Below are 27,513 nucleotides of genomic sequence, written 5' to 3' on the forward strand. Positions count from 1 at the left end.
GGTGTGAGGTAGCAATGTCCAAACTCTGTCCTCCCAGGCGTTTGGACTTCATGTCCCAGAATCCCAGACCACAGGGCAAGGTGGCTGGGGATTCTGGGAGATGAAGTCCAAACGCCTGGAAGGACAGAGTTTGGGAGATTGCTGCTTGTGGACCAGTGGAGCCAGGCATGGTGGGAGGAGAGAACAGGAAGGGTAGAATAGAGTAGATAGGGCTGGGAGGGAACACATGCCCTGGGAGGCGAAATGATGTCTTTATGGGACATCATGGGACCTAGTGCCTTGTCAGTGCTCCCTGCCCCTTGATCCCAGGCCCCCTCTAGTTGCCCTTTGCCTTTGGGGGCAAGTTTAGAGGGCATCAAAAGGTCTTGGGCACATTCAAGCTCCAGGGTCTCTTTTTTTTTTTTCCTTTGCCGGCTGGCAAGCAGCGGCGGCAGAAAGCCTATGGGCACATTTAAAGTGCCCAAGCCCCTCTAAAACAATGGTGGTCTCCTGCCAGCTGGTGATCAGCTGGTGTTGGCATCCTTGTCCGCTTGCACTTTGCCAGTGTCAGCAGCATCATAGATGCCTCCTCTCCTTTGGTCCCCGTGCTCCTGCTGAATCTGCAATGCGCAGCCACAGCTGTCTCCGCTGCCATCTCCCCTCACCTCCTTTGTACATATGTCAATATTTACAGGTTTAGCGTTTTTTATTGTTAGGTGAAAATGGCACAGGAATGTGTGTAGAGGTGCACTTTAAAGTCCAAACTTTCCAAGCAGCGCATGCGTACATGTTGCTCTAGGGTTAGGGTTAGGGTTAGGATTACGAGGCTTAAAATGCGCCGCAGCTGTGCCGCAGCTTCCACAGCTGCATGGCAGCGGACGTTGCAATTAAAGCCTGACTGCAAACTGTGCATGTTCCAAGACCCCAACTCACTATGCGACAGAGCTTTTAAATGGGCAACTTAAAGTAGCGGCGTAGCAATTCTGGTGTACCGGTGCAGCAGCTCTCATGGCTTCTTCCACTTCTCGATATGTGTCAGCATTCAGGTAAGACTGCTCCAGTTTCTGCAAAATGTTTGGCTGGGACCATATAGCTATGAGGTCAGCCGTCTCAGTATGAGACCAAGACGTCCCCCTGCCTTTTTTCGGGGTGCTGGTGGATGGCTGAGCCATCCTGCCTGGTGGCAAAGGGGAGCCGCCACACAGCTGTGCCAGGAGCAGCCGAACTGTGCCCGTTTCCAGGTGAAAATGGCACAGGAATGTGTGTAGGGGGTCACTTTAAATCCCAAACTTTCCCTTTTCACTTTCTACAACCAAAACATCCGCTGGCAAAACTTACAACTTCCCGCGATTCTAGCAACGCATGCGCACAAGTGGCTCTAGGGTTAGGGTTACGAGGCTTAAAATGCGCCGCAGCTGTGCCGCAGCTTCCACAGCTGCATGGCAGCGACGTTGCAATTAAAGCTTGACTGCAAAACCACGCATGTCCGGGAAACCCGACCCATTATGCGATGCAGCTGACACGGAGCGTTTAAACGGCACTTATATTTGCGGCGTAGCAATTCTGACGTATCGGTGCAGGGGCTTACAGACGGAGATGCGCAGGTACGCCGCAAATCAAAAAGAAGCGGAAAAAAGCAGCACCTTTTTAATGCCGCTTCTTCCCGCTTGGGGCGTGCGGGGGGCGTGTTCATGGCGGCATTCAGGTAAAGCCCGTCTGAAGGCTCTACCTTCATGACGTCATGAGTACATCCCTTTTTGCCCGTCTATAACCCGCCTTTGCTTCAACCCAACACTAGAAGTCTGTGTTTCTGCAGCCCTCTTTCACCATTCCCTCAGTGCCAATGTTACCTAAAATACTTCCAGCTAAACAGAGGATAAGGAAGAACAGACTGTAGACTTTGCAAAAAAAAAAAAGTAGTTCCATTTGTAGGGAATTTGTTAACTGAAATTCTCCTGTATTCTATGCAACAGCTGGCATTTATATCTGTCAAACTTTTTGCTATATTCAAATAAACACCAGAGATAGCCATTATACAACATAGATATGTATTTATTTTATTTTCTTAAAAAATTGAAAATACATTACAAATGGTATAGACTTTACAAACTGTGCAGAAGTTAAATGATAAAAAAAGGTATCAGGTGTTGTCATTTTTTTAAAACACATATACTAAGATCTTTCTTACAAGTCGAAGGTTCCCAGTAAAGCAGCTCTTGATTCATGTAAATGCAAGCAGATTTGCAATGCTTTGCCTTTTCATTTTTTAGTGATGAATGAGGAAGATTGAGTGGGTGCTGTGTGTGTATGTGTAGAACTAGTCATCCCTCCTAAAACAAAACAAAACACAACCTAGTTTGTGCTGTTCAAACCCACTATATCCACTTGGTATTACTGAGGCCATCTGGAGAAGTTGGCATTTCAAGTAGACCAGGTGGCCTAAAAAGATGGCACATTTGGGCATCTGTCTCCAAGATCTCCAGTATAAGAGACTGGAGAAGACTTTTCTCTGCCAGAGGCTTTGGAGAACCATTAAAGGTCATGTCAGGCAATGCCAATCTACATGGGCCAACAGTATGTGACTCATTATAGAAGCTTTCCACATTCATAAGATAGAGGGACTGGAAAAGCTGACTGTGGAAATTTTGTAGCTTGTAGTTCAGAAAATGCAACCTTTCCAAGTTCTCATAAGATGCTGCATTACTATTACATGCCTGGACTTTGAAAGTACCATGAACCAAGTCATATCTTTCTGAAATGCCAGCAAAAACCTTATTCTCCCTGAGGCTTGCTCTTCTGCTCCAAGCATGCCATGCAACATCTTAGACCACAATCCAAAGCGGTTTTACCATCTCTGCAGTGTGGCAAATGTTAGCCTGGCTACTGAGCAATCACACTATCGTGAAAGCAGGGATGGCCAGTGACTGTCATGGCAATGAGGTGGTGCATCTGCTCTGGATTTCAATCTGAACTTTAAAGGAACTTCACAAGATGTGGAAGTTATTTTGAGGACAGGGTCCAGCACCCTGGGAAGCTCCGTTAAGCTTTGACTTTAAAACCTCATGTGGATTCACCATGCCACTAACACAGAAACCATCAGCCACAATTGAATGAAAGTCCAAATATGTTCTCCCCAGCCAAGCCTAAGGGAGGTTTTCAAGGCCCTTTGCAGGGGTTTTTTTTGGGGGGGGGGATTAAAATGTCCCCATCCCAGCACTGTTGCATCTTGGGATGTTGAGTCCTCCAGGGATGACTCTTTATTATATATAGGTAGGTTTAGTTGTGTACCATTTCCTTCTGATAACAGATGCATTGCACAATGAACATAGTAGGCTAGAATTAGTGTCTGTTGCAATAAAAGCCCTGGGAAACAATCCAACACAGTATGGGATGCTTTTAAGCCTATCTGTTTCAAAACTGCTTTACTCTATGAAGAATTGTAATCTGGCTGGCTTGAAAGAAACCACCTGGGGGTAACTTTGAAAATGCACATTTTAAAAAAGACAAAAAAGCAGCTTGAAGCAAGACCCAGGTCTACATGTACACACATGCACACAGGTTTGTCAAAAGCCGAATGCCATATTTGTGATATGAGGAAGCTTTGCAAAGCTTGGGGGAAAGGCCTGTAATGAATCTTGAGCCTATTGGCAAGTGACCCTGCATTACAAATCAGTGTTTTCCACCACCTTTTCTTTAAATAGCAGTTTCCAGTGATAATTTTTCATGCTCCTTTCTCATCCTGATGTCATTGCTACTGGATCATAATCCTTTGCCTTTTGTTCAAATTGGGACTGGAATGAACTTTGTTCTACAAAGGAATTTTGCCCACAAAATAAAAACACACAGCAAGTGCACACTAGGATTCCTCACCCTAACCCATCTGCTGGCCCTAAAACTATTTACAATTTACAATGGTAAAACATCATTTGAACTTGCATCCAATGGAGGAGTCAGCCAAGACATTCTGAGCAATGACCCTATTAGTACTTGCAAAAGGAGGCACTGGAAACTCAGACCGCAATCCTATTGGTGTCTTGTTCACTCTTTAAAAAGTGGTTGGACATGTTTGTCTGATGTGGAGCAGCCATATTGAGTTCAAAGTGTCAGAAGTGGAGTTGTACATGCTGTGCCTTTGAGCAAGGGTGTGCATACATGTTGCACACTGATGCACATCCATGCAAACTTGCTGCAAACAGATGCACATTGTGCATGGCACATTTGGCTGTACACGCAATTGCACAACTTTGCAATTTACTAATGAAGTGGTGCTGTACAACCACCACATAACTCATCTCCTCAACATTGCACCCCAGTCTCAGGCTGCCCAGCCTTGTGTTTTATCTCCTGTTCCCCAATAGAAACAGCGTGAGACTATAATTTACCATACAGGGGCAGGCAAGTGCATGGGCAACTCCAGAAAGCAATTATACCATAACTGGGATCCCATTGTGTGAAACTATAGTGATTGCTGGACACTCAACAACAGACAGCAGTGATCTGACCTTACTGCACCATTGCAGTTTTTCACTCTTCTGACATTCTGTTGGATCCAGGCCCAAAGGTAGATGGAGAAGGCTAACCAAAAGGGGATAGAGAAGACTAACTCAAAAGGAGGTGAGGAAACTCCTGCAGTGTGCCTGTCTTGTTTTGCTTTCTTTTTTCTTTGGTTACTGCAGTCCTTTATTTACTTTTTTTTTAATGTCCATAGGCACATCAAGGGGGGGGGCACTGGCTTTCCCCAGCAGCATCAAACAGCTTCTCTTTGCTTTACGTTGGAGAGCTTGACGTTTTCCTCATCACTGGATTCAGGAGGTGGCTCATCGTGGCATCCGATCAACATTTGGTAGAGCAAGACGCCAGCAACGGCTCCAAAGAAAGGAGCAACAACTGGGATCCACCACCACTGCCGGCCAGTCCTGAAAGATACAAGCCCAAGAAAAGGAGGAGTGAGATGAGGAGGAAGATTATGATTGATTGATTGATTGATTGATTGATATTCCACTTTCTCCCCAGCCCTGATCCTAGTTCTCCCATTCTTCAAAGGTAAACCAAGGCATTTCCCCGCTGATCTCCTAAATATCTCTTGTGAGTTCAGGTGAGGATTTGTTTACCATTCCTAGTCCTGAGATCATATCTAGGCAAAACAAGGAGGACTATGTCTTGACATGAATCTTCGAGGCTCTGGCATTGACTCTGCTTTCCCTGGATAGCTTGAGATGGATTTCTACAACACTTAAGAAGATGGTGATCTGGGATTTCTGGTGCGTTACTTCGGTCTGGAGACAATGGTAGACATCTCCAGTTGCAGTCAGCCTGTCCTAGTGAGAACCACATGATGTGGCTTCAACCTCAGGTTTCTTAACACTATTGAAGCAACATCTCTGGACACTTAACTCTGTGAAAATACTAATGAAACTGGGGCACTCCTACACATATATCTCAGTATTAGCAATACAGTCCCAGCACTGCTAAGCTATGAATCCTGACACCATGTCCAAATCTATCCCAACTGATAAACACCAAAGACCAGAGATAGGATGAAAATCTGCATGTTTCATGTCACACTGGGGGGGGGGGGGGGTGTCAAAAAATTTCCCTCACAGGGCATGATTATGTGAAACCTTGCACATTTCTGTTTGTTTTGCAGTTTTAAGACTTTTTTGCAAAATTATAATCCTGAAAAAAATTGACTGTGATTTTAAAACATAATTGCGCAGAAAACAGTGTATTTTACACAAAATACACAAAATAAAATGCTGTTTTCTATGATAAAATCCTTGAGGTCTGTTGTACAAATTGTTGTTGTCTGGAATCTTCTATCATGGTGTAAATGACATGAAAGCCATCATGGTGCAGTAGTTTGAGCACTGGACTATGACTCAGGGGATCGGGGTTTGAACCCAGCTCAGCCCATGGATGACCTTGGGCAGGTCACGCTCTCTCAGCCTCAAAGGAAGCCAAAGGCAAAATCTCTCTGAACAAATCTTGTCAAGAAAACCCTGTGATAGGTTCACCTTAGGATTGCCATAAATCCAAAATGACTTGGAAGCACACAACAATAACTTAGCTCCATAGCAGAGGCACCAAGAAACTGTTAGTGAATTGTGAATATGCGTAATGGGACACCCACAGGAGTATCCTGATGCATATTGGCACTGCCTAGTGAGTTTCCCAATGTCCAAAAGGACCGAGGCACAACAAACCTGATGCACATTAGTCTTAATGCACATCGGTCCTTGTTGTGCATTGGCGCCAATGTGCTCTCCTGGCACCCCTATGCAGTATGGAAGTTATGAAACTGCCTAGTTCTAATTCCTGTAGCTGTAAATCCATTTACAAAAATACAAGTCTTCCAGCCATTATTATTTGTACAGCAAGCCTTGGGGGGTATACATAAAACAACATTGTATTTTGGACTAAATACACTCTTTTTGCACAAATTTGTTGTGCTTTTTAAGTAACAGTTTTGCTGCCCAAAGGATTCTGGGAACTCTCATCTGAAATAGTTGTTTTCCCAACACTCTGGATGAAAATTAGGCTGGTAAAATATCTATGGTTGAGGAGGTAAGGAACACTCACAAATTTTCTCATCTGTATGCTAAGAGATCTTGTTACATCTTTGAGATTAACTGTGCATAAGATTTCGTAGACTTGGTTTACTTACATGGCATCTGTCTATGATGCTGTCTAAGCAACTCTACAAAAGCATATGCTACAACTTCTTTTCCATAGTTAGTCTGAAAGGTGCTTTGCACACTGATATTCCAGACCAGCAGGGCTATATCTCTGAATTTTTCCATCCTTGATGAGAAAGATTATCCTGACACATCAAGAGGAATAATTTCAAGTTGGCAATTGTGCAGCATCACAATTCTGCAACAGGTTGCAGCTGCCACCTAACTCTGTGAGCGTGAGAGTATGTTGTGTTTCATTGATGTAGGACACCAGTTACCATTGGAAGGATGTCATGTCATGTTAGAATGCACTTACGTGAAAACCTCTGAGCCCCAGCCTGCAATGGAGGTAAAGAGACGAGGCCCAAAGTCTCGGGCTGGGTTGATGGGGTATCCACAGTTGAAGCCCATGGAAAGTCCAATCACCAAGATGGTAATGCCAATAGTGAAGGCCTCCAACCCTCTGGGGACCGGGTTGTTGTAGGGATCTACAATGGCCAAGATACAAACCAGCAAGGCTGCGGTGCCAATGAACTGAACAGGAGAAGAAAAGGAGAAAGGAATTAGAACCTGATTTCCCACCCCATCAAATCCTTACTTTATCTTCATGTTATACAGCAGTTACATTCAAAGCTTTGGGTGGACAAAACAGTTCCCCCCCCCCCCAAGTATCCACAATTTTTAAAGAATTCAAGAACATCAAGAAAGCCTTTGGTCAATTAAATAAAGGTCCATCTAGTCTACCAGCACATTTTAGAAAAGTTGGTTTCTGGGGGGAATTGCAATACCCAAAATCCCCAGTTAATATTATTCTGGGACCCATAGTCCAAAAACAGAACTCCTCCAATCTCTGGCTAAATCTTTTCCCTAAGGAGGTGATGCAAATATTTAAAGAAAGAAAGAAAGAAAGAAAGAAAGAAAGAAAGAAACCTGGGCTGAAGTTGATTGGCCACTACTGGGGGTTTTGCCCCTAGCACCTGTTCTTCAGGAGTATTATGTCTTCATCCATGGAGATTCCACTTAATTATCATGGCTAACAATTAATCACAGGATGTTTCAAATTGGTTTCCATGCTAGTAGAAAACAGGATGGAAAGAAAGAAAGAAAAAGAAAGAAAGAAAGAAAGAAAGAAAGAAAGAAAAGGAGAAGGAGAAGAAGGAGGGAAAGATGAATGATAAATTGTTGGCATCTTGCCATTTTAAGTTTCAAAATTATCAACACAGTGTTGGCAACCATGTTTTCCCTATTTGGGACTTGGATGGAGCCCTTTCGATCTTCAAAATGATGGCAAAAATAATTCCTTCTCCCCAAGATTACTTTCCTGATCCCATTTAGGGAGGAAGAGTGCAGGAGCTTGAAAATCAAAATTAAAACATTGTAGGGCCCCCATCCACAGATATCCTGTGACTTGTCCCTGTGGGCCCTTAAACTGAATCGTCAGGTCCAAACATCTGGCCAGCAGCCTTCCAGCTCTCACCTGGTCAAAGAATCCATTCACAGAGAACAAATGTCCTGATGGGAAGGATGTAAAGATGCCTGCAGTGCCATTAGGACCTGTGACCAAGAGCTGGCCCCCAGCAAAAGCCCATATGGCATCTGGGGAGGGAAAGAAGCAAGAAACTGATTAATTCATTGCTTTACATATTTATATCAAGCCTTGTATCATGGGATCTCAGGGCAGATTGAGATCAATTAGCGAAATCAATTAATTAAGATGTCTGAAGCAATTTAAAGCAATAAAAATACTTTAAAGAGACTAGATGCAGACTGTTAATGAATTCAACAGGTTAAAACAGTTCTAAATGGTGATAATATTTTCAAAACCATATGCATGCACATTTTGAAATGAAACAATTAGACCTCAAAGGCTTTAATAAACCCATGTGTGGGTTTGTGTGTGTGTGTGGGGGGTAACTATGAGGCTATGTTCTATAAGAGTTTATTCCTGATGTTTCACCAGCAGCTGTGGATGGCATCTTCTCTGGTGCCACCAGCTGCTGGTGAAACATCAAGAATAAACTCTTTTAGAATACGGCCTCATAGCCTGAAAAACCCACAAAAACGGTGGATGCCAGCTGTGAAAGCCTTCAACTTCACAAACCCATGTGGCTTTTTACCTGGCTCTGAAAGTAAGCCAGAAACAGCACCAACCAGACCCCTGAAGGAGAAGATTTGCCACCAGCCTGAGCATCTTTCTGAACATCCATAGTGGCTGATAGCTTCCATGTCAGTGAGACAATAAATCTGCTCTGGGTTTTAGTCCCAGTTTTAGAGGTGCTGAATTTCTTTCAGGAATTAGGTTCAGCATCTTCCATCTAATCTGCACTGCAGAAATAATGCAGGGCACCACTGCTTTAAATGCCATGGCTCAATGCTGAGGAATCCTGGGATCTGTGGTTTGTTGTGGCACCAGAGCTCTCTGAGAGAGAAGGCAAACTCTCTCACAAAACTACAAGCCCCAACATTTCATAGCATTGAGCCATGGCAATTAAGGCAGTGTCAAATTGCATAATATCTGCGATGCAGATGCAGCTTTAGCCTCAAGGGAAGGCAATGGCAAACCTCTTCTGAATAAATCTTGCCCTTTGATAAGGTTGTCATAAGTCAGAGTTGACTTGAAGGCAAATAACAGCAACAATATCTTGTGATATTTTCAACTCTTAAATAAAACATTCAGAGACAAGGCAGGATGCGAGGGGTGCTCCTCCATTTCTCTGGGAAGGCACAGCATCAAGTTGATTTGAGAAGGAGACATTATCCTGGAGGCAAAAGTCTGGCTGGTTGGAGCCACATTTTGGTGATAGGAACTGGACACTGGTCCTATACTGTAGCTTGTCACTCTAAATCAACAACCCCATGTTTCTTGGAGTGAGAAACTCTCCTCGAACATAGGAATTGTGCAACCATCCTGTATGATTCCTGTCATCTCCTTCATGCTGGATTTGGTAACTGCCTCAATTAAGTTATAACGGGGAGGTCATAAAACATTGTGCAACTACTAACTGCTTATTGTGTGTCATGTTTCGCCCTTGCCTGATGCTGTTGTCAGCACAAACAAAAAAGAAAATACCTCCAGACATTGCAATTTCCAAGAGCCTTTAAGCATATTGCAAGATGTTGAAACGTTCCATCAACTATAGCTTTAATAGCCACTGGTACAACTTCATCAGTTGTCGCCCATGTTTATTAACAACCCTTGTGAACTTGTACCACCCAGTGTGCAAACTCACTAAGTAAATATTTGGAATATACTCAGGCTGCATCTGCACTGTAGAAATAATGCAGTTTGACCCTGATTTAACTGTCATGGGTCAGTGCTATGGAATACAGTCGGTCCTTGTTATACACGGATTTTTTATATACAGATTCATACATCCACGGTTTGAAAATGTTCCAAAAAAGTATAAATTTCAAATATCAAACCTTGATTTTCCATTTTTTATAAGGGACACCATTTTGCTATGTCATTATATTTAATGGGACCTGAGCATCTATGGATTTTGTTATCCACGAGGGATCTTGGAACCAAACCCCAGTGTATAACAAGGGTCCACTGTACTTGAATTTGGAGCTTGTTGTGGTACCAAGAGCTCACTGACAGAGAAGGCTAAATAGCTCACAAAACTACAAATTTCTGAATTCCATAACATTGATTCATGGCAGTTAAAGCAGTGTCAAACTGCATTATTTCTGCAGAGACACTAAATCCAATTGTTAGTCCCAATTACAATTGACTCATTGGACTGATACATTACATTGCATTTACATAGTGATTTACATTGTAATTACATTGCATTGTAATTGATCAATTACAATTGACTCACTGGTCCATCAACAGTCTTTCAACACTGACTAGCAATATCCAGTCTCCAAAGTTTAAGGCAGAATTATTTTCTAACATTACTAACATTACAAAAGAAAGCCTAGCATCTCTTGGAAGGTGATTTGGTCTCCCATCCCAGTACTAATCCTGTTTAGCTTTCAAATTTTGATGAAATGGGTGTGTATGATGGTTCCTACAAGACAGTTTTCCACTATTTTGTGCACATGGAGTCCAAGAGCTGAGACCTTTTCTTGTTATAGTGTGCATGCATGGATATGTTTGGAAACAGAGATCGATTCCAGATCTATGAATGTGTAACTGCGGGGGGGGGGGGGGGGGTTAACATAAACTGAGAGGCTCCTTGCAAGATATGGTCAAGCCATGGGGTTAATTCACTTACCAAAATATAAGCCGTATACGATGCCCGCTGCCAGAAATGACCCAAGAGTTTGTGCAATGATATAAATTGGCAGCTTGATCCAAGGTTCCCGGGCCATAAGGCACATGGCAAAAGTGACTGCAGGATTCAAATGGCCACCTGTAAAATAAGTCACGGTTAGAGAGTCCATTTTTGGTATATAGATCCCAAGGAAAAAAGTCGCCTTTGGTTGTGTTAAAGGGAACTAAAGCTTAGAAAATTTACTTTTCAAACTACAACGCCTAACATGGCTGGGGGATTCTGGGAATTATAGTTCCATAAAGTCACTTCTTACAAGCACTGGTCGCTGGGGATTTAATAAAGGTTTTGAAATACTTTGGAGCACAATTAACAAAGCATTGGAAAACCAGTGTTACTTCTTATATAGCAATGAAGCTGGTCAGAGTCTAGACACCAAGGCTGCTTCTTGAAAAGGGGACAAGTTTATGATGAGGTGACGCAAAAGCTGGTGCCAGTTTAAATTATGTTTAATTTAGACTCCTTGAAGCCTCTTTCAATTATGCAAATTAAAAGTAGCATGCCAAAAAAGTCTTCTGTATAATTTATTTCGATAGTCTCAGGGAGGCGAGGAATTAATTTTGCATTCCACCCTTAAGGGCAGCCAAGACTCTCTCATGCCTCCTTTCCCTTGGCCTAGGAGAAATCCAACTGTAGGCCTCTGTTAAGCAAGTGTGGTATAGTAGTTTGAGTGTTGGACTATGACTCTGGAAACCAGGGTTCGAATCCTTGCTAGGCCATGGAAACCCATTGGGTAAGCTTAGACAAGTCACACTCTCCCACCCGCAGGGGAAGGCAAATGCAAATGTCCAATGAACAAATCTTGCCAAGAAAACCTAGGGTTCATCCTAGGGTCCCCATAAGGCACCCAACAACAACAAAAGCGAGTATAAGGTGCTCAGTTTCCTGGGCACACAGGGAAACTCAGTTCCTGAGTAGTAAAATTTGCAAGGGCATACATTCATCTGTGGAAAGTCCTCTTTGCAGCTGAATGGGGCCAAGCCCTTGAGTGTGCAAAATGTATAGATGTGGAAGGATTTGCATACCTGAGATCTGTCCAGCGATCAGGATTCCAAGTGTCACAGCAAAACCAAAGGCCAAGTTGACTGTCAGGAAATGTCCAAAGGTCCCGTTGCTGAGCACAATCTGAGCCACTGAACCACAACCAAATGTCTGAAAGTAAGGGGAGAAAAAATATATAGCTTGGTCAGATTTCGTTGCTGTGGATGCCTAGATGTGAACACTATGAAATCTATGAAATCTATTATTCTCTTTTGTTCTAAGATTTGAAGAAATATCCAGAAATGCAGATCTTTTGATGATGATTTCCCACTTCAAACGTGAACTCACTCATGACCTTCCCTCCCAAAACTTACACAGGAGATTACATTTTAGCGTACTTATTTCAAAAGCTGGTTGCACACAGTACTGATTAACTAGCAAATAGTGTCATCTGGGGTGCATCCACACTGCAAAAACAAAGCTGTTTTATACGACTTTAACTGTCATGACTCTAGCCTACTGACTCCTGGGATTTGTAGTTTGTGACAAACTCTGTGTGCTCTATGCAGCACTCTTGACAGACCAGGCTGAATACTTCACCATATTACCAATCCCAGCATTCTCCAGGATGGAGCCATGACAGTTAATGTGGTGTTAAACTGCTTAATTTCTGCAATGTGGATTTGTTCTCAGTAGCTTATCTACCAATGTTGGTTAGACTGGTTGTCCCTTTGTACAATGGATAATGCATAGTAACTGTTTGCACAATCCCAATGAATCAAGGCAATATCGAAGGCAATATACAAAGAGGCACCACCTGAGAAAGTACAAATCTTTGTCGTTCAGCCACACATGTGGAACACTGTTTACACAACTGTGAATAGGGTCATTAGACAACACCCAGAAAAGTACAGTCTCATGCATAAGGAAACTTTTATGTGCATAAAAGACAAGATTCCAGCTACTGGGTGTGTTTGTTAAGTCAACACAATCTGGTGATGGGGGCCTTCTCTGTTGTGGCACTTGGGTTGTGTTGTGTAATACCCTCTCCTTACAGACCCAACGGGCCCCAATGCTGCTTTCATTCTGGCCTTAAATTGGTTTAACCATCTGAACTTCTCAGACCGTTTAATATGCTTCACAATAATAATGTTTCAATTGCATTTTTACTGTTTGAAATAAATAATAAATAATAAAATCTTTATTTATATGTCCCGCCTCTCCCCATGGATCGAGGCGGGAGCACAACACAACAGCTAAAATCGGCATTACAATGCATAAATATCACAACTCACAATTTCATACATATATTGATTACCGGTCAATGATAAAACAATATAAAAATTATTATTACAATCTATGTGCACATAGATTGCAATAATATTTGAAATGGTTTTAAATTAGGCAACTTAATTTTATCATACAACATTTGGAGATCTTTAGCTACAGGGAAGGATATAAATATTCAAAGGGAGGGAGAGAAGAATGGTCTGGCCATTTCAGTGACAAATGGGCCATAAAAATCTTGCAATCTTTGTATTTCTTGCTGACTGGCTGGTTCAAAATCAACACAGTGGGGATGAACCTGCGTCACTGCATATGCACTGCAGAAATAATCTAGATTGAGACCACTTTAACTGCCCTGGCTCAGTGCTATGGGGTTCTGGGAATAGGAGTTTTGTGAGACATTTAGCCTATTCTGTCAGAGAGCTCTGGTGCCACAAAAAAACTACAATTCCCAGGATTCCCTAGCACTGAGCCAGGACAGTTGAAGCGATCTCATGTCCACATGTCACAATTTTACCAGTTTGATATCATTCCAACCTATGGAACCCCAGAATGAATAGTTTGAAGAAAGAATGATCTTCTGCAGGCAGTCCCCAGAACTATAACACTAGAGCTCTGTAGCAAGATATCTAAGATATCTAAATCCCAAGATTCCATAGTATGGAGCCCAAGCTGATAACAGTATCACACTTCAGTAAGTACATAATGTAGAAGCAGCCTTGGATTTCTTACACAAAATGAACCAAGAACGCAATTTGTTGTTGTTGTGTGCCTTCAAATCATTTCCAAATAATGCAATAATCCTGCCCAAAATGTTTCAGCTCTTTGCTAAAGGATCTTCTTTTCCATGTCAGCACTTGTCTTGATGCCCTCAGTGGTGTTGCTTTGGGGTTAAAAATATTTTAGTCTCAGAAAGAGATCTAATTCTTTCTCCAAACTACAAATTCCAGGGCTCCATAGGAGTCACTACGGTGGTTAAAGTGTAATCACACTGCAACAATTGGGCAGTGTGAATGCATTCCTTTGTCTCCATCTGAATAGCAATATATTTATTTTTAATGACTGCCACAATCGATTTAATGACTGCCACAATCAATTGAATTGCAATTTTTCACACTGCCCTGGTGGCGCAGTGGTTAAATGCCTGTACTGCAGCCATTCACTCAAAACCACAAGGTTCAAGACCAGCAAAAGGGCCCAAGCTCAACTCAGGCTTGCATCCTTCCGAGGTCGCTAAAATGAGTACTCAGACTGTTGGGGGCAAATTAGCTTACTTGCTAATTAGCTTACTTGCTGTTCACCGCTATGATCTTTGGAATAGCGGTATATAAATAAAAAAAACAAAACAAATCTCCCATACTTTGCAAGGAATGGGAAACTCCTGTTCTTTCAAAAAGTACTGGAGAAGTATGGATCGGGTGTGGGATGCCAAAACCAGGTAAACAATGCCTCCAGACTGGGCACAGAGGTATGCAATAACACCCGTTTTTGAAAAAGTTTACTAAAGTTTCAGCCCACGCTGGGGAAAGGCAGTGCAATAATCTCCTTAGTCCAACTTAACACAAAAGCTATTGATTCAAAGATCAAATTTGTTTTGCATTCAAGGACAAATAACCATTCAGGATTGTTTATCATGCACCAAAAGATACAAACTAAAAAGTCATCTTGTTAGTAGAAGGAGGAGGAAGCAGAGAGCAAAGCAAACAGACCTGGTCTGTGTAATGGGCAAAACCTGTACAAACAGAATTATCTTTGCACTCTCCCTACTCAAAAACCCACCCAGAATATGAGGGAATGTGATATAAACTTCAGTAAACCAAGAGGACTGCCCTGAATTAATCCAAGGGCAGGAAATGTGGAATACTGTATCCTATGGCTACGGTACATCCGCACTGCAGAAATAATCCAGTTTGACACCACTTTAACTACCATGGCACCATCCTATAGAATCCTGGGATTTGTCGTTTGTTGTGGTACCAGAGCTCTCTGACAGAGTAGGCTAAATATCTCACACAATTACAGTTCCCAGAATTCCCTAGCATTGCGCCAGGGCAGTTAAAGTGGTTTCAAACTGGATTATTTCTGCAGTGTGTTTTGGACCATAGAGCAATTCTCTGTGAATCTGTCTACACTAGGCCATCTGTAGCACTTTGATATGACTTTAACCGTCATGGCTCCCTCCTGTAAAATACTGGAATAGTAGTTTCGGGAGGGAACTTAGATTTCTCTGCTAGAGAGAACCAGTCGTTCCCTGAACTCACCACACTAGAGCTCCCTAAGCAGAGAATTCTAGGTACCTCCACAACCTACAAATCACAGAGCATCAAACATGTACAACTGTGTAGTGGGTTGATTGGTGTTGTTGTGTGCCTTCACATCATTTCTGACTTATAGCAACCCTAAGGTGAACCTATCATGGGGTTCCCTTGGCAAGATTTGGTCAGAGGAGGTTTGCCATTGCCATCTTGTGAGACTGAGAGTGTGTGACTTGCCCAAGGTCACCCAGTGGGTTTCATGACCAAGTGAGGAGTTGAACCCTGGTCTCCAGGGTTGTAGTCCAACACTCAAGCCACTACGCCACACTGGATTTCCCTTGTTTCCATTGTGTGATGTGCCATATCCTAACCCATCATAGGACTTCAAGGATTTCCATTGTCTGGAGTTCCATTTGGTGTGCCATCATAGACCTCCAAGGGTTTCTGTTTCTGCCTGTTGCCATTACAACGTGAGACATGCATGTGTGGGTGCACGAGGCTGTGTGAGCATTGCAACCTTTCATCATAGCTGCCCACTGTTTGAAGAACCAACAAGGACACCCTTTTCACAACTCCCCTTTGTGTTGAAGTCTGAAACCACAAATAGCCGTTAATCCAGCATGCTCAAATCACTCAGCCAGGCCATTTATCACAAAGAACCAGATGCAACCGTAAAGGGAATACAAAGGCTAGCCTTTCAAAGAGGCAGGGCTCAAAGCTCTAAGCCAAGAAATCTCTTCACGCTGGCTTTCAGTTTAAATTTTAAACAGAGAAGAGGAGGAGGAAGATCCTTGAATAAGGGGACATCTTATCCCCAATGGCTGCGCTAGTCATCATCCTTTTCATTGCAATGGACCCCTGGCAGTGGGGTCCATTGCAGATTTGAAGTTTCTAGATGATGATGACGATGATGATGATGATGATGATGATGATGATGATGATTTTCCATGGATCGAGGCAGGGAACAACAACAATTAACAGGTAAACAACATGAGTTAAAACACGTCAGTTAAAAGGCACATCAGTTTAAAAAGACAAAAAAGATATACCCCTATTAAAACAATCTACATATTAAAACAATCCGCATTACAGCTGGGGATGCTTTGGTCAAAGCAACAGCAAGTACACTTTTTGGACTGATAAAATGTTTCAGAGGACGTTGAGGAAGGAATAACCTCTTAAGATATGGAAGAAAGTAAGTTGGAAGAAAGGATATTTTTAAGACTTGCTCTCCAAGCTGCAGCTGAGATGGGAACAGGGAGAGAAGAAGAAATTAAAAAGAAGGGGAGGAAGGAAAGAATGGGAATAAAAGGAGAAGAATAAGACATTTTGTTGTTGTTTTGTGGCAAATAAGGAGGGGAAAGCAGCAGATGCTCACACCTGTGGAAACTGCTCTGGGAGAACTGTGAATACATTCTGGATTTAAATTGGACTTTAAATCAATGTGGGGTAGAGTTCAGCACCTTAGAGTTCAGATTAAAACCCAGAGCAGATTCATCACCCTACTAACATGGAAGCCAACAGCTGGCCCTGTTTCATCCCCAACATCTGAACAGATGGAAGTTTTGGAAATACTCCATAACATCCCAGCTTTTGTGGGGGGAGCTCTAGTCAGTCATTTAAGTCCCGAGCTTTCCAAACAATAGCTTAGTGTGAAGTGGAAGGGTTTCATGGTCGGCATCCATAGTTTTTTGTGGGTTTTTCAGGCTATGTTGCCATGTTCTAGGAGAGTTTCTTCCTGACGTTTCGCCAGCATTTCTCTGAAGATGCCAGCCAGAGATGCTGGCAAAACATCAGGAAGAAACTCTTCTAGAACATGGCCACATAGCCTGAAAAACCCACAAAAAAACAATAGTTTAGTGGTCCCTCCACATTTTCTGGGGTTAGGGGCAAAGGACCACCATGAATGTAGAAAAAAAGTATTCTTTTTATCTGAGAGAACACCTCTCTAGAAATCTCCAGGTCCTCCAGTGCAACTCCGTGGTCAGCATCTGCCAGGCGTTGATCATAGAATCACGGTGGAGGACCTACAAATGCCCAGGGAAGTGTTTTCTCTAGTTCTCCAGCATAACTCTATGGCCAAATTCTGGCACAGTTGCTCTGGAGGCCCTAGAGATTCCTAGAGAGAACATAGTAATCAAAACCACAAACAAATCTGCAAAAGCCAAAGCCGCAAATGTAGAGGGCCAACTGTAATTACATTTAGCTAGCTTTCCCCTTCCCCCTCACCCTCTCATTTAATATAGTGCCTAAGGTACTAAATCAGGGTGGTGTGGCGTAAATCGCGCCACATGGAATTGCACAATCCTGATGCTGAATGGCATCATGGAGCAACCGACTTGCACTCCCAGATTTTGGTAAGGGTGCGTATGATCTGTATGCTCAGTGGCATCACATGCACAAGGCCCCTTATGCAAATTTGAACTGAATGCAGGTGTCTCATATCAGACAAGAAGGAACAAATGCTTCCATAGGAGAGCATACGCATGCTTAAGATGCCTACCGGGTTCTGTTCGAACTGGGACAGTACAAAAAAGGGGGATTCTTTTTTTTTTTTCCCCTTGCAAATCTGTGTTCTCTGATCTTACATTTGGCAACTCAGCCATTTCTCTGCTAAGTCAGGCTCCCAAAAGATTATCCCAAACTGGTTTTGATGATTCTCCAGAGCATTATACAGCATTTCCTGAAAGTGTGAGCCTAGCAAGAATTAGATTATGGCCTCTGTGTCAGACCAGCCAAGCTCATGCCATCCCAGATGTTTGCCTTCTTTAAGCACCAGGGTCTTTTTTAAAATAAGGGAAAAGTCCTTTCTCCCAGACAAACGATGATGTGGACATTATGACAGGAAGATGGAAACTGGGGAAAGGATTATGAGGTTTTAAACTCAATGAGTTCCAGGCATGACTTGCTCTGCATCTGTCTCAAACAAACAAACAAAAAACAGAAATGTTTGGCCCAAGAATAAAGAGATGCCCTGGGGAATCCTGGGATCTGTAGTTTTACAAGGTCTTATCTGCCAAAGAGTGCTGGTGCCTCACAAAACTACAAATCTCAGAATTCTGTAGGATGGAGCCATGGCAGTTAAACTGGTGTAAAACTGGATTATTTATACACTATAGCTGCAACCTTAGTTACATTATGGAGAGCCAGCATGGCATAGTAGTTTGAGTGTTGGACTATGACTCTGGAGGCCTGGGTTCGATTCCCCACTTGGCCATGAAACCCATTGGGTGACCTTGGACAAGTCACACTCTCTCAGCCTCAGGGGAAGGCAATGGTAAACCTCCTCTGTACAAATCTTGCCAAGAAAACCCTATGATAGGTTTGCCTTGGGGATAACATAAGCCAGAAACAACTTGAAGGAACACAACAACAAAGTTACATTACACAACCTATATACTGAATACCAGTGTAGCACAATGTAGAGCAATGCACATGGCTGACAACTCATTGTGCAATGGCACTGCACAATATGGAAAGGTAATACACAGAGGCAATGAGCAACTCCACTTACGTCGCTGTCAGCTGGATGTGTCCAGTGTTCACTGTCCAAAAAAAATCTCTTCACATACATAGAGCAACTTGTACCTCCATATGTCACTAACAAGACGCTGGCCAATATGAGTCTGAGAAAGTTATTTTTCTAAGCTCTACCCAAATTGTGGGGACTTTCCCCCTATTTTTACGGGAGTTGTTGTCATTATTATTATTATTATTATTATTATTATTATTATTATTATTATGCTTTCCCCAAAATCGGCACAGAATGCAGCTTACAAATTAAAAAGCAAAACCACAAGTATAATTGTATAGAGAGAGAGAAGAAAAAGAACAAATAGTGGAAGTGCGTAAGATATGGGCATAGGCTAAGCATATACACTAATGGCTATGCTGTAATGTAAAACTGGAAGGGATCCCCAAGGGCTGTCTAGTCAAGCCCCTTGCCTGTAATGGGAACCCAGATCACACATAACCACATACTCACACCTGTTGCTACTTGCACAAACAATGCAATGATTTCTAGTTTGGTGGATTTCTCTGATAATCCCTTCCGGCTCCTTTCCAAGTGTATAACTCTGCTAAAGTCAACACTTTCTAATTTTCAAAAAGGAGTCTGTATTTATTTCACTGTCCTGGAGCTGTTGTGTACTCAGCAGCTGCACCTTAACATAGCAGGATGGGTGTGCGTGGCAAGGAGATAACAGATCTGCATAGAATCTGTGATCCTATGATTCTAGGTGTGGAGACCCTGCCTTTTGCAAAATGTCTCCTGTCCCAGCATGACCGCTTCTTGCTAAAATTCATATTTTCTTCAACTATGCGTATCTTATTTTATGAACTCCCAAATGAATGGAAGCCCTTTCCCTGTTCCGAATAGATTCCCAGGCTCCAACACCTGCTGAGTTAGGAGCCTCCAACCTTCCATCCTTTATCCAATGCTTTTGCAGCTTTCTTTTGTCCTCTTTGTGATGAGATATGGATCTTGAAGGATTGATCGCAGGGTGTGTGCACGGCTTCGTTTAATTAAACTTGGCACCGGCTGTAATATTTTCTGAGATCACGGAATTGCTCGAGGCACACCAAAGTTCCACAAACAGTGCAACTGCTCAGTAGGGCTTAAAGTCAATTAAGTTTTGCAGCTCAGTCATGTATGTGCTTAATTAGAAGTAAGTGCCTCTTTGTTCAGTTTGATTTACTCTCTAAAACACCCACATTTGGGGTAGCAAACCTAGGTCTGAATTGTATTGGCCTTGACTGCACCAAAGCCATTGAATTAAAGTTGGCTGGTGAGTCAAGATGTAGGTGAACACCACTGATTCAATGGATCTACTCTAGCTAGGATTTATTACAGGTTAGACTCCAGCTCTTTGCACAGCACTTCAATTCTGAGTAGATATTGCACAGTCAAGATGTAATCCTATGTACTGCACCTAGAAATAACTCCAGTTGAACTCAGTAGGGTCTCAAATAGGACACTCATCAAGCAAGTCACTTTTCTAAGCTCCAGCCAAATACAAATTGGGAAGGATTCCCAAAAGCAAATCCAGCAAACGCATAGCCATGGTGAAAGAAAATCCAAATCAAGAATAGGGATTATGGCAGGTGGGAGCAAAGCATTGGCATTGCCTTCGTTGTCACTCTGGTGCCAATCTCGCTCACTCAGAGCCAGGCTGCCATTTCCTTTCCTTTTCTTTAAATCATGGACACAATTGCATGAGTAAAATGGCTTGCCAATAGAGCCATTCCTTTACCCCAGATCATCTTTGATTCTCCTGTCTTTTCCTTCCTTCCTTTGTCCATTTCTGATCTTTCAACATTGTCTAACTTTTAAATGTAATCTTCTTGGGGTGGGGAGCTATCCTTTTTCCTAATATTAACTAATAAACTGATTGAGAGCCAGTGTTGTGTAGCAGCTTGGGTGTTGAACAATGACTCTGGAGTCTGGGGTTCAAATTTTCAAGGAGCCATCCATGGTGCTGAACCTATTATGATGGGTTGGGTACCACGGATAGACCTCACTTAAAGTTTACACGCAAACCCAGAAAGGATTCATTGCAGTCCAAAAAATGGAACCCACTATCTGCAACTGGCGGGGAAATGTGAGTAACAGCTGCTACTGTGATTAATGGTTTCCTTTGCATCCATGGAGAGCTAGGTGCTATGCTGAACATAGAAATGAAGTGGTCTGTGGCAAGAAGGATTACAATCCATAATAGATAAATCAAGCAAAAAGAAGATGCAGCTGTCAATGACTGACAAATGGGCCCAAACAGACAGGCTAAATAAAGCTGCTTTGGGTCACTTTGGAGGTATGCTGTTTAAATGACTCATTCATCTGAAAAGGCCAGAAGCTGCACCAAGGCTGCGCTTCAGTCCTTAGGAATGGAGCATGGCTTTGGCATGGCTTCTGACCTCTTAGGACACATGCAGCATTTAAACAGCATACCTCCAAAGTGACCCAAAGCAGCTTTATTTTGGCCTATCTGTTTGGGCCCAAATAAGCAAAGAGAGAGAGAGAGAGAAGGAAGGATCAGGCTGCTGCTCCAGATAAGATGCTGTCTGGGAATTGTGCTATAACATATAAACACTGCCTCCCTTTAGGAATTTGGCCCCAGGATAGAGTATAATTTTATTATTACAGCTCCTGGCAAACATGGCTTTGTAAAATTGCTGCTAATCATCCAGGGAGTTGACTGATAAGAGCTAATGAGTAGCATGGAGGAGAGATGAAGGCCAGAGGCAGAAGCCAGTCTGATATTTAGGAATGTCTCTCCAGCTTCTGGGATGAGACTCCAAGCATAGCTGGGTGAAGGTGACCCTCTTGCAGCTTCTGGGAGATCATGGAGGGATGTCAGAAAGATATAGTTTTGGGTAAACAATGACTAGGGTTGCTAAATAGTGTGCAATGGAACTGGGGCAAAGAACTAAGCAAGATCCCAGATTTGCAAAAGCCAAGGATGGGCAAAAAGTGGTCCTGTGGGTACAAATTCCCCCCTAAGGCTGGTTCTGTGATGTCCGTCACCTACAGACTCTCCAGATTATTTCAGGTCCTGAGATTTCACAGCCAACCCCAAACACCTAGGAATAAGCCCCTGTGATGTCACAGGTGATCGTGTCGGATGATGTCACAACGGACAGTCCCTGGTGGTACCATTAAACAAGGGGTGAAGCTGCAAGACAAGAAGCATGAAGGTGTTGGTCTCTAATAAAAAAAATCTTCCACTCCAGGCTTCAAAATTAATGCAGTTTGGTACTACTTTAACTGCCACAGCTTCATCCTATGGAATCCTGGGATTTGGAGTTTGTTGGGGCACCAGAGCTCTCTGACAAAGAAGGCAAAGTATCTTGCCGAACTACAAATCCCAGGATTACACAGCACTGAGCCAGGGCAGTTAAAATGGTGTCAAACTGCATTATTTCTGCAGTGCAGATGCAGCCCCAATGAAATGATCCCTCAGTAACCCAAATTTCTAGCATCACAATAACTTAATATTTCACCTTAGAAATATAGTGTCTAAAGGGAAGAAAGCAAGCAAAATGTCCAAGGGAATGCAAAGAGAGCAAACAGAAGGGTTCTAGATGAGAAATATTTTACAGTGTCTCACTCTCTACAATGCTAAAGATTTGAAAACTGAAAGAAAATCCTCATAGGGGCCAGAATTCTTATTTGGAGGGAAAGTGCCCTCATATTGCCTTGCCCCCATAGCTACGCCCTTAAGGATAAAGCATTAAGTATCAAAACAGAGATTAAGACAGCCAGTGTGGCATAGTGGTTGGAGCATTGGATTAGAAATCTGGAGACCAGGGTTTGAATCCCAGCTTGGCCATGGAAACTGGGTGACTTTGGGCAAGTCACACCCTCTCAGCCTCAGAGGATGGCAAAGGCAATTCCCCTCTGAATGAATCTTGCCAAGAAAACCCCATGAGAGGTTCACCTTAGAGTCACCATAAATTGGAAACAACTTGAAGGCATACCACAGCAACAAATTAAGTATCAACCCTAGCTGCACAAAGTATGCCATCCATATTTAAAAAAAACACCAGTTCAAACAAATCAGTTCTCTGACACTGAACGATAAATATAGGATTAGGAATAGCATGTTTCTATACTGCTTCATAGTGAACTCAGCACTCTTGAGTGGTTTACAACATGTAAATAAATTGTTGCCAACAAACTGGGTACTCATTTTACGAGCCTACAAAAGGATGGAAGGCTGAGTGGACCCTGGAGCTCACCAAACTATAAATCCCAGAATTCTATAGCACTGAGCCAGGAAAGTTAAAGCAGTGTCAAACTGCATTAATTCTGCAGTGCAGATGCAACCTTATATTCTCAGTTGTTATGGGGAATGGAAACGATAATTCCACGGCTGAAGTTAATAGTATGTGTTGGTTCCCTGTGTGCTCTATTATATACATTTTAACATTCCAAGGGCTGGAGGGGGAGAGAAGAAGAGACAGACAGAGAGACAGATAAAGCAGAGTACAGTATCTACTGACAGACAGAGTATCCTTGGTATTCACAGGGGTTTGATTTTAGGACTCCGCCATGGATAACAAAATCTGTGGATTCTCAAGTCTCATTAAATACACTGGCATAGTAATATGGCACCCTGGTGGCACAGTGGTTAAATGCCAGTACCACAGGCACAACATTGTAATTTTAATACTAGAGGAGGGCTCCGAGATTGACTCAGCCTTCCATAGTTTCATAGGTCAGTAAAATGAGTATCCAGTTTGTTGAGAGCAATTGACTTACGCTCATTGTAAACCGCTTAAGGAGAGCTAGTTCATCGATAAGCAGTATAGAAATGTACTTGCTATTGCTCTTGCTGTCCCTTATATAAAATGGCAAAATGAAGGTTTGCTTTTTGGAATTGATACATTTTTAAAATATTTTCAAACCATGGATGCTGAATCCGTGGATAAAAAATCTGTAGACACAGAGGCCTGACCACAGATAGATGCCTTAAATAAATAAATAAATCATCATTGTCATCCTGAGAGGAGAAAGCAATGCAGGACGGGATAATTCTCTGCAACTTGTCATGCTGAATTTTTGCATGCTAGTGAAATGTCTCCCTGTTTCATTTTGGAAAGCTCCCTGGCACTTACTGTGCGTAAGGGAAGGAATTCTCCTCTCTTTTCTCTTAGCCAAGCAAAGCCTCGAAAGCAGAGAGAAAGAGATCAGGAATGAGAGCTACTGATGCTTCATTCCAAGCTCACCCAAAGTCAGAGCGGGACACATTCCCTTGATCAATCTTGGAAACTGGTACAGCTATGGACCCTATTTCCCAAAGCCCCATGTCGCCTTCCAGTAGGGACAGAAAGAATATTCTTTACTACTAGTTTCCCTCCAGAATAATGGGGTTTTTTACCTCCACTTGAAAGACACCTGCAAGAAGAACAGAGCAGTGTCAAAGGATTGTTGACACTTTGCAAAGTCTTTCAAGGAATTTTTCTCCTTGCTGGCATCCTGATAGTGATATGTGCATGCATAAATGTGGCTTATGCAGATGGTTGTCCCTCTTTGGTTTATTAGCTCAGAGACCAACATACCATGGATGGGATTTATAGCTGGAGATCAGAGCTTGAAAGAAAAATTGGACGACACCTTCCAGAATCCCCCACCATCATGGCCATTGAGTACCAGTTATATAGCCAGGCTTGGGGAAGTGTTTTGGACTACCTGAATCTATGAGTTATTGCTGCCATTGGCTACCAATGAAACAGGCCTTGGAAAAGTGCTGTTTTGGATTACAGTTCCCAGAATCCATGAGCTATCACAGCTACCAAGCAGAGTTTAGGTGAGTGATTGGACTATAACATCCAGAATCCACCATCTATCACACTCACTGGCTACCTGTCAAAACCTCCTTTGGAAAACGGCATTTTGGATGACAATCCCTGAACCAATGGGGCCAATACTCTTGCCAATTGAGGGATTTTCGGGAGCTGTCGGCCAAAACATCACTTCTACTAATTGTAAATGGGATTAAGACCACTAATATTGTAAGGGAGGCTTTGATCTTATGTAAAACAAATATATTTTAAAGACCCAGGGATGTGCAAAGGGTCTGCTATCTCCAGCACTTATTCCAAAGTAATGATATCCCTTTGCCACAGATTGCCATGAGAAAAAGGGTTAATTCATACCACTGTCATCTTCTTGGCTAGTTTCATATCACTCAGTCAGGAGAGTGCGCATACTTAGGGCCTGAACAAAATAAAGCTGCTTCGGGTCATTTTGACTGTATGCTCTTTAAATGCTGCATGCATCCTAAGAGGCTGGATGTTGCACCAAAGCCATGCTCCAGTCCTAAGGACTGGAGTACGGCTTTGGTGCTGCTTCTGGCCTCTTAAGATGCATGTGTCATTTAAACAGTATACTTCCAAAGGTACCAGAAGCAGCTTTATTTTAGCCTGTCTGTTTGGGCCCTTACTTAGACACACAAGCACATGCTCACATACACACATACACACCAGTAAAGAAAAGCCAACTTTTTTAAATGCATGATGCACACATTTCTTTCCTTTCAGATAACCTGTTCTGCTGGATTTCCAGTATTTGGTGATCATAATAGTCTACACTACATTAAGAAGAAGAGCCCTCTCTCCGGTCCATCTGCCTTGGTCCAGGCCTCAGAGGGAGAGAAGAATGCTGGACCTGATCCCCTCCCCTCCCACCATTCCCTTCTCCTTTTGTGTCATGTCTTTTTAGATTGTAAGCCTGAGAGCAGGGAACCATCTATTATCCCCTCTGTTGTAAGCTGCCCAGATTCCCAGTGATTGGGGGACATATAAATAAATCCTATTATTATTATTATTATTATTATTATTATTATTATTATTATTACACTCTCTTTAAGTCAATAAGTGAGAGCTCGGAGAGACTGAAAGTCGCTGTTAAAACCTGAGAAAGGTCTTAAAAAATGGAAAGCAATACCAAGCTGTCTCCCTTTTTCAACTTTAAAGAAAGACATGATTTTCTTAAAAAGACACAAGACAGAAAGCATAATTTTCTAAATAGCATATTTCAGTATGCATGTCTCATAGTTGTATGTAGCATGTAAAAGTAGACCTGGGTTCAAATCCCAGCTGGTACTGAGTAAGGCAGTTAGGGCTACTTCACATACTATCCAGGGGGAAAGAAAGCCAGATTTACCTCTGAGGTCACTAAAGTGATGGAAAATGTTAGCAGCCTGGTGAGATCACACACAGCTTCACTAGAAATCTGTACCACTCAAAGGCTTGTCTGTTTCAAAAGCTTTGATCTTAGAAAACATAGATCTGGGTTCAAATCCCAAAGTGTGTTGGGTTAGTCTTACCCTTAAACAGAGGGGAAAGCTAGATTTGTCCCTGAGGACTGATTAAATTGATACAAAATATGAGCAGCCTGGTGAGAGCAAACAGGTTACGGTTACGCAGTTTCCAAAGCATGTGCTAGAGTTCTACATCACTCAAAAGCTTGCCTCTTGATCTTTGAAAATGTTCCAGTTTTCATTCTCTCTGACTGTTGAAGGTGAAGGTGCCATGCTTCAAGCGCCACTAAAATAAAGGGCTGCCTCTCAGAAGTGGAGCTCCAATCATCCACAGCTACAGTTCATTTCAGTAGCGCTTGCGCATAAGCACTGCTCAAGTGGATATCTGTGACTTGCATTGCAAAGCAAAAAACCAGAGCCACCGTTCCACAAACCTATTCAGATCTTCAGCATTCTTATTTTTTCAGAGCTGAGTCTTTAGCATTTCATTGTACAAAAAAAATGAAATTTCATTTTTAAAAAAATCAATCCACACTTACCACGAAGACGAGCGTTCCCAGGAATTCAGCCAGAGCCTCCCGGAGAAGTTTATTCCTGATCCTCAGCCTTTCTCCAACAGCTCTCAGCATCGCCTTCTGCCTGCCCATGGTATCTGGATTTTTTCTCGTCTCTGGCTTGGTGCAAAGATGAGAGGCTTCCTCGGCTCTCCAACTTGGCTTTGGCTCTGGGTGACTCTGCAGATCTCTGCAGATCTTCCCTGTCTTATAACCATGTGGAGAAGGCAACACCTCTCTTAAGTCACACCCATCAATTCCTCTTCCACTACAACTTTGCTCTCCTTCTTTCTTGACAGCATAAAACGGAGAGTGGGCGGTGTTGTCAGCACTGCCTATGCGTTTATTTCTTTATTTTACTCTTCCTATTAGTCATACACGTACCTAAGTCACCACTCTGCTCAGGCAGGGAGTTTCTGAAATGAATCCAACTCACTCCAATGGCATTATTATAACACCAGTTGCCTTGAACAGTGTCCTCCAGGGACAGGAAAGCAAGGAGTGCCCTTTGCTCTACACTCTTTTCCATCTCTCCTTACATTGATTCAGACCAGATACACTCTCTCTCTCTCTCTCTTCTTATCTTTTGTCATAAAAAATATCCCAACTTGCTTGGAGTCCTCCGCTGTCTCAGTTGTTTCCAGTGTTGCTGAGAGCTGGCACTGGGCCCAGGAGGAGAAAGTATCTGGTCTGAATCAATGCAAAGAGAGATGGGAAAGGGTTGGGGAAAAGGAGTGGAG

At 42.7% G+C, this 27,513-nt stretch overlaps 1 protein-coding gene across 1 annotated transcript; it reads right to left on the reverse strand.

Moving 5' to 3' along the window:
• Positions 1-2,013: 2,013 nt before the first annotated feature.
• AQP3 (aquaporin 3 (Gill blood group)) lies at positions 2,014-27,286 on the reverse strand. Its single transcript, XM_042454446.1, has 6 exons — positions 26,759-27,286; positions 11,959-12,085; positions 10,877-11,014; positions 8,131-8,249; positions 6,970-7,187; positions 2,014-4,895 (listed from the first exon to the last, which is right to left on the reverse strand). The coding sequence occupies exons 1-6, from the start codon at positions 26,864-26,866 to the stop codon at positions 4,727-4,729; spliced, it is 879 nt and encodes a 292-aa protein (XP_042310380.1). The 5' UTR covers positions 26,867-27,286; the 3' UTR covers positions 2,014-4,726.
• Positions 27,287-27,513: the final 227 nt, after the last annotated feature.

This window comes from Sceloporus undulatus, chromosome 2 (genome assembly GCF_019175285.1).
Source record: "Sceloporus undulatus isolate JIND9_A2432 ecotype Alabama chromosome 2, SceUnd_v1.1, whole genome shotgun sequence".
Lineage (NCBI taxonomy): Eukaryota > Metazoa > Chordata > Lepidosauria > Squamata > Phrynosomatidae > Sceloporus > Sceloporus undulatus.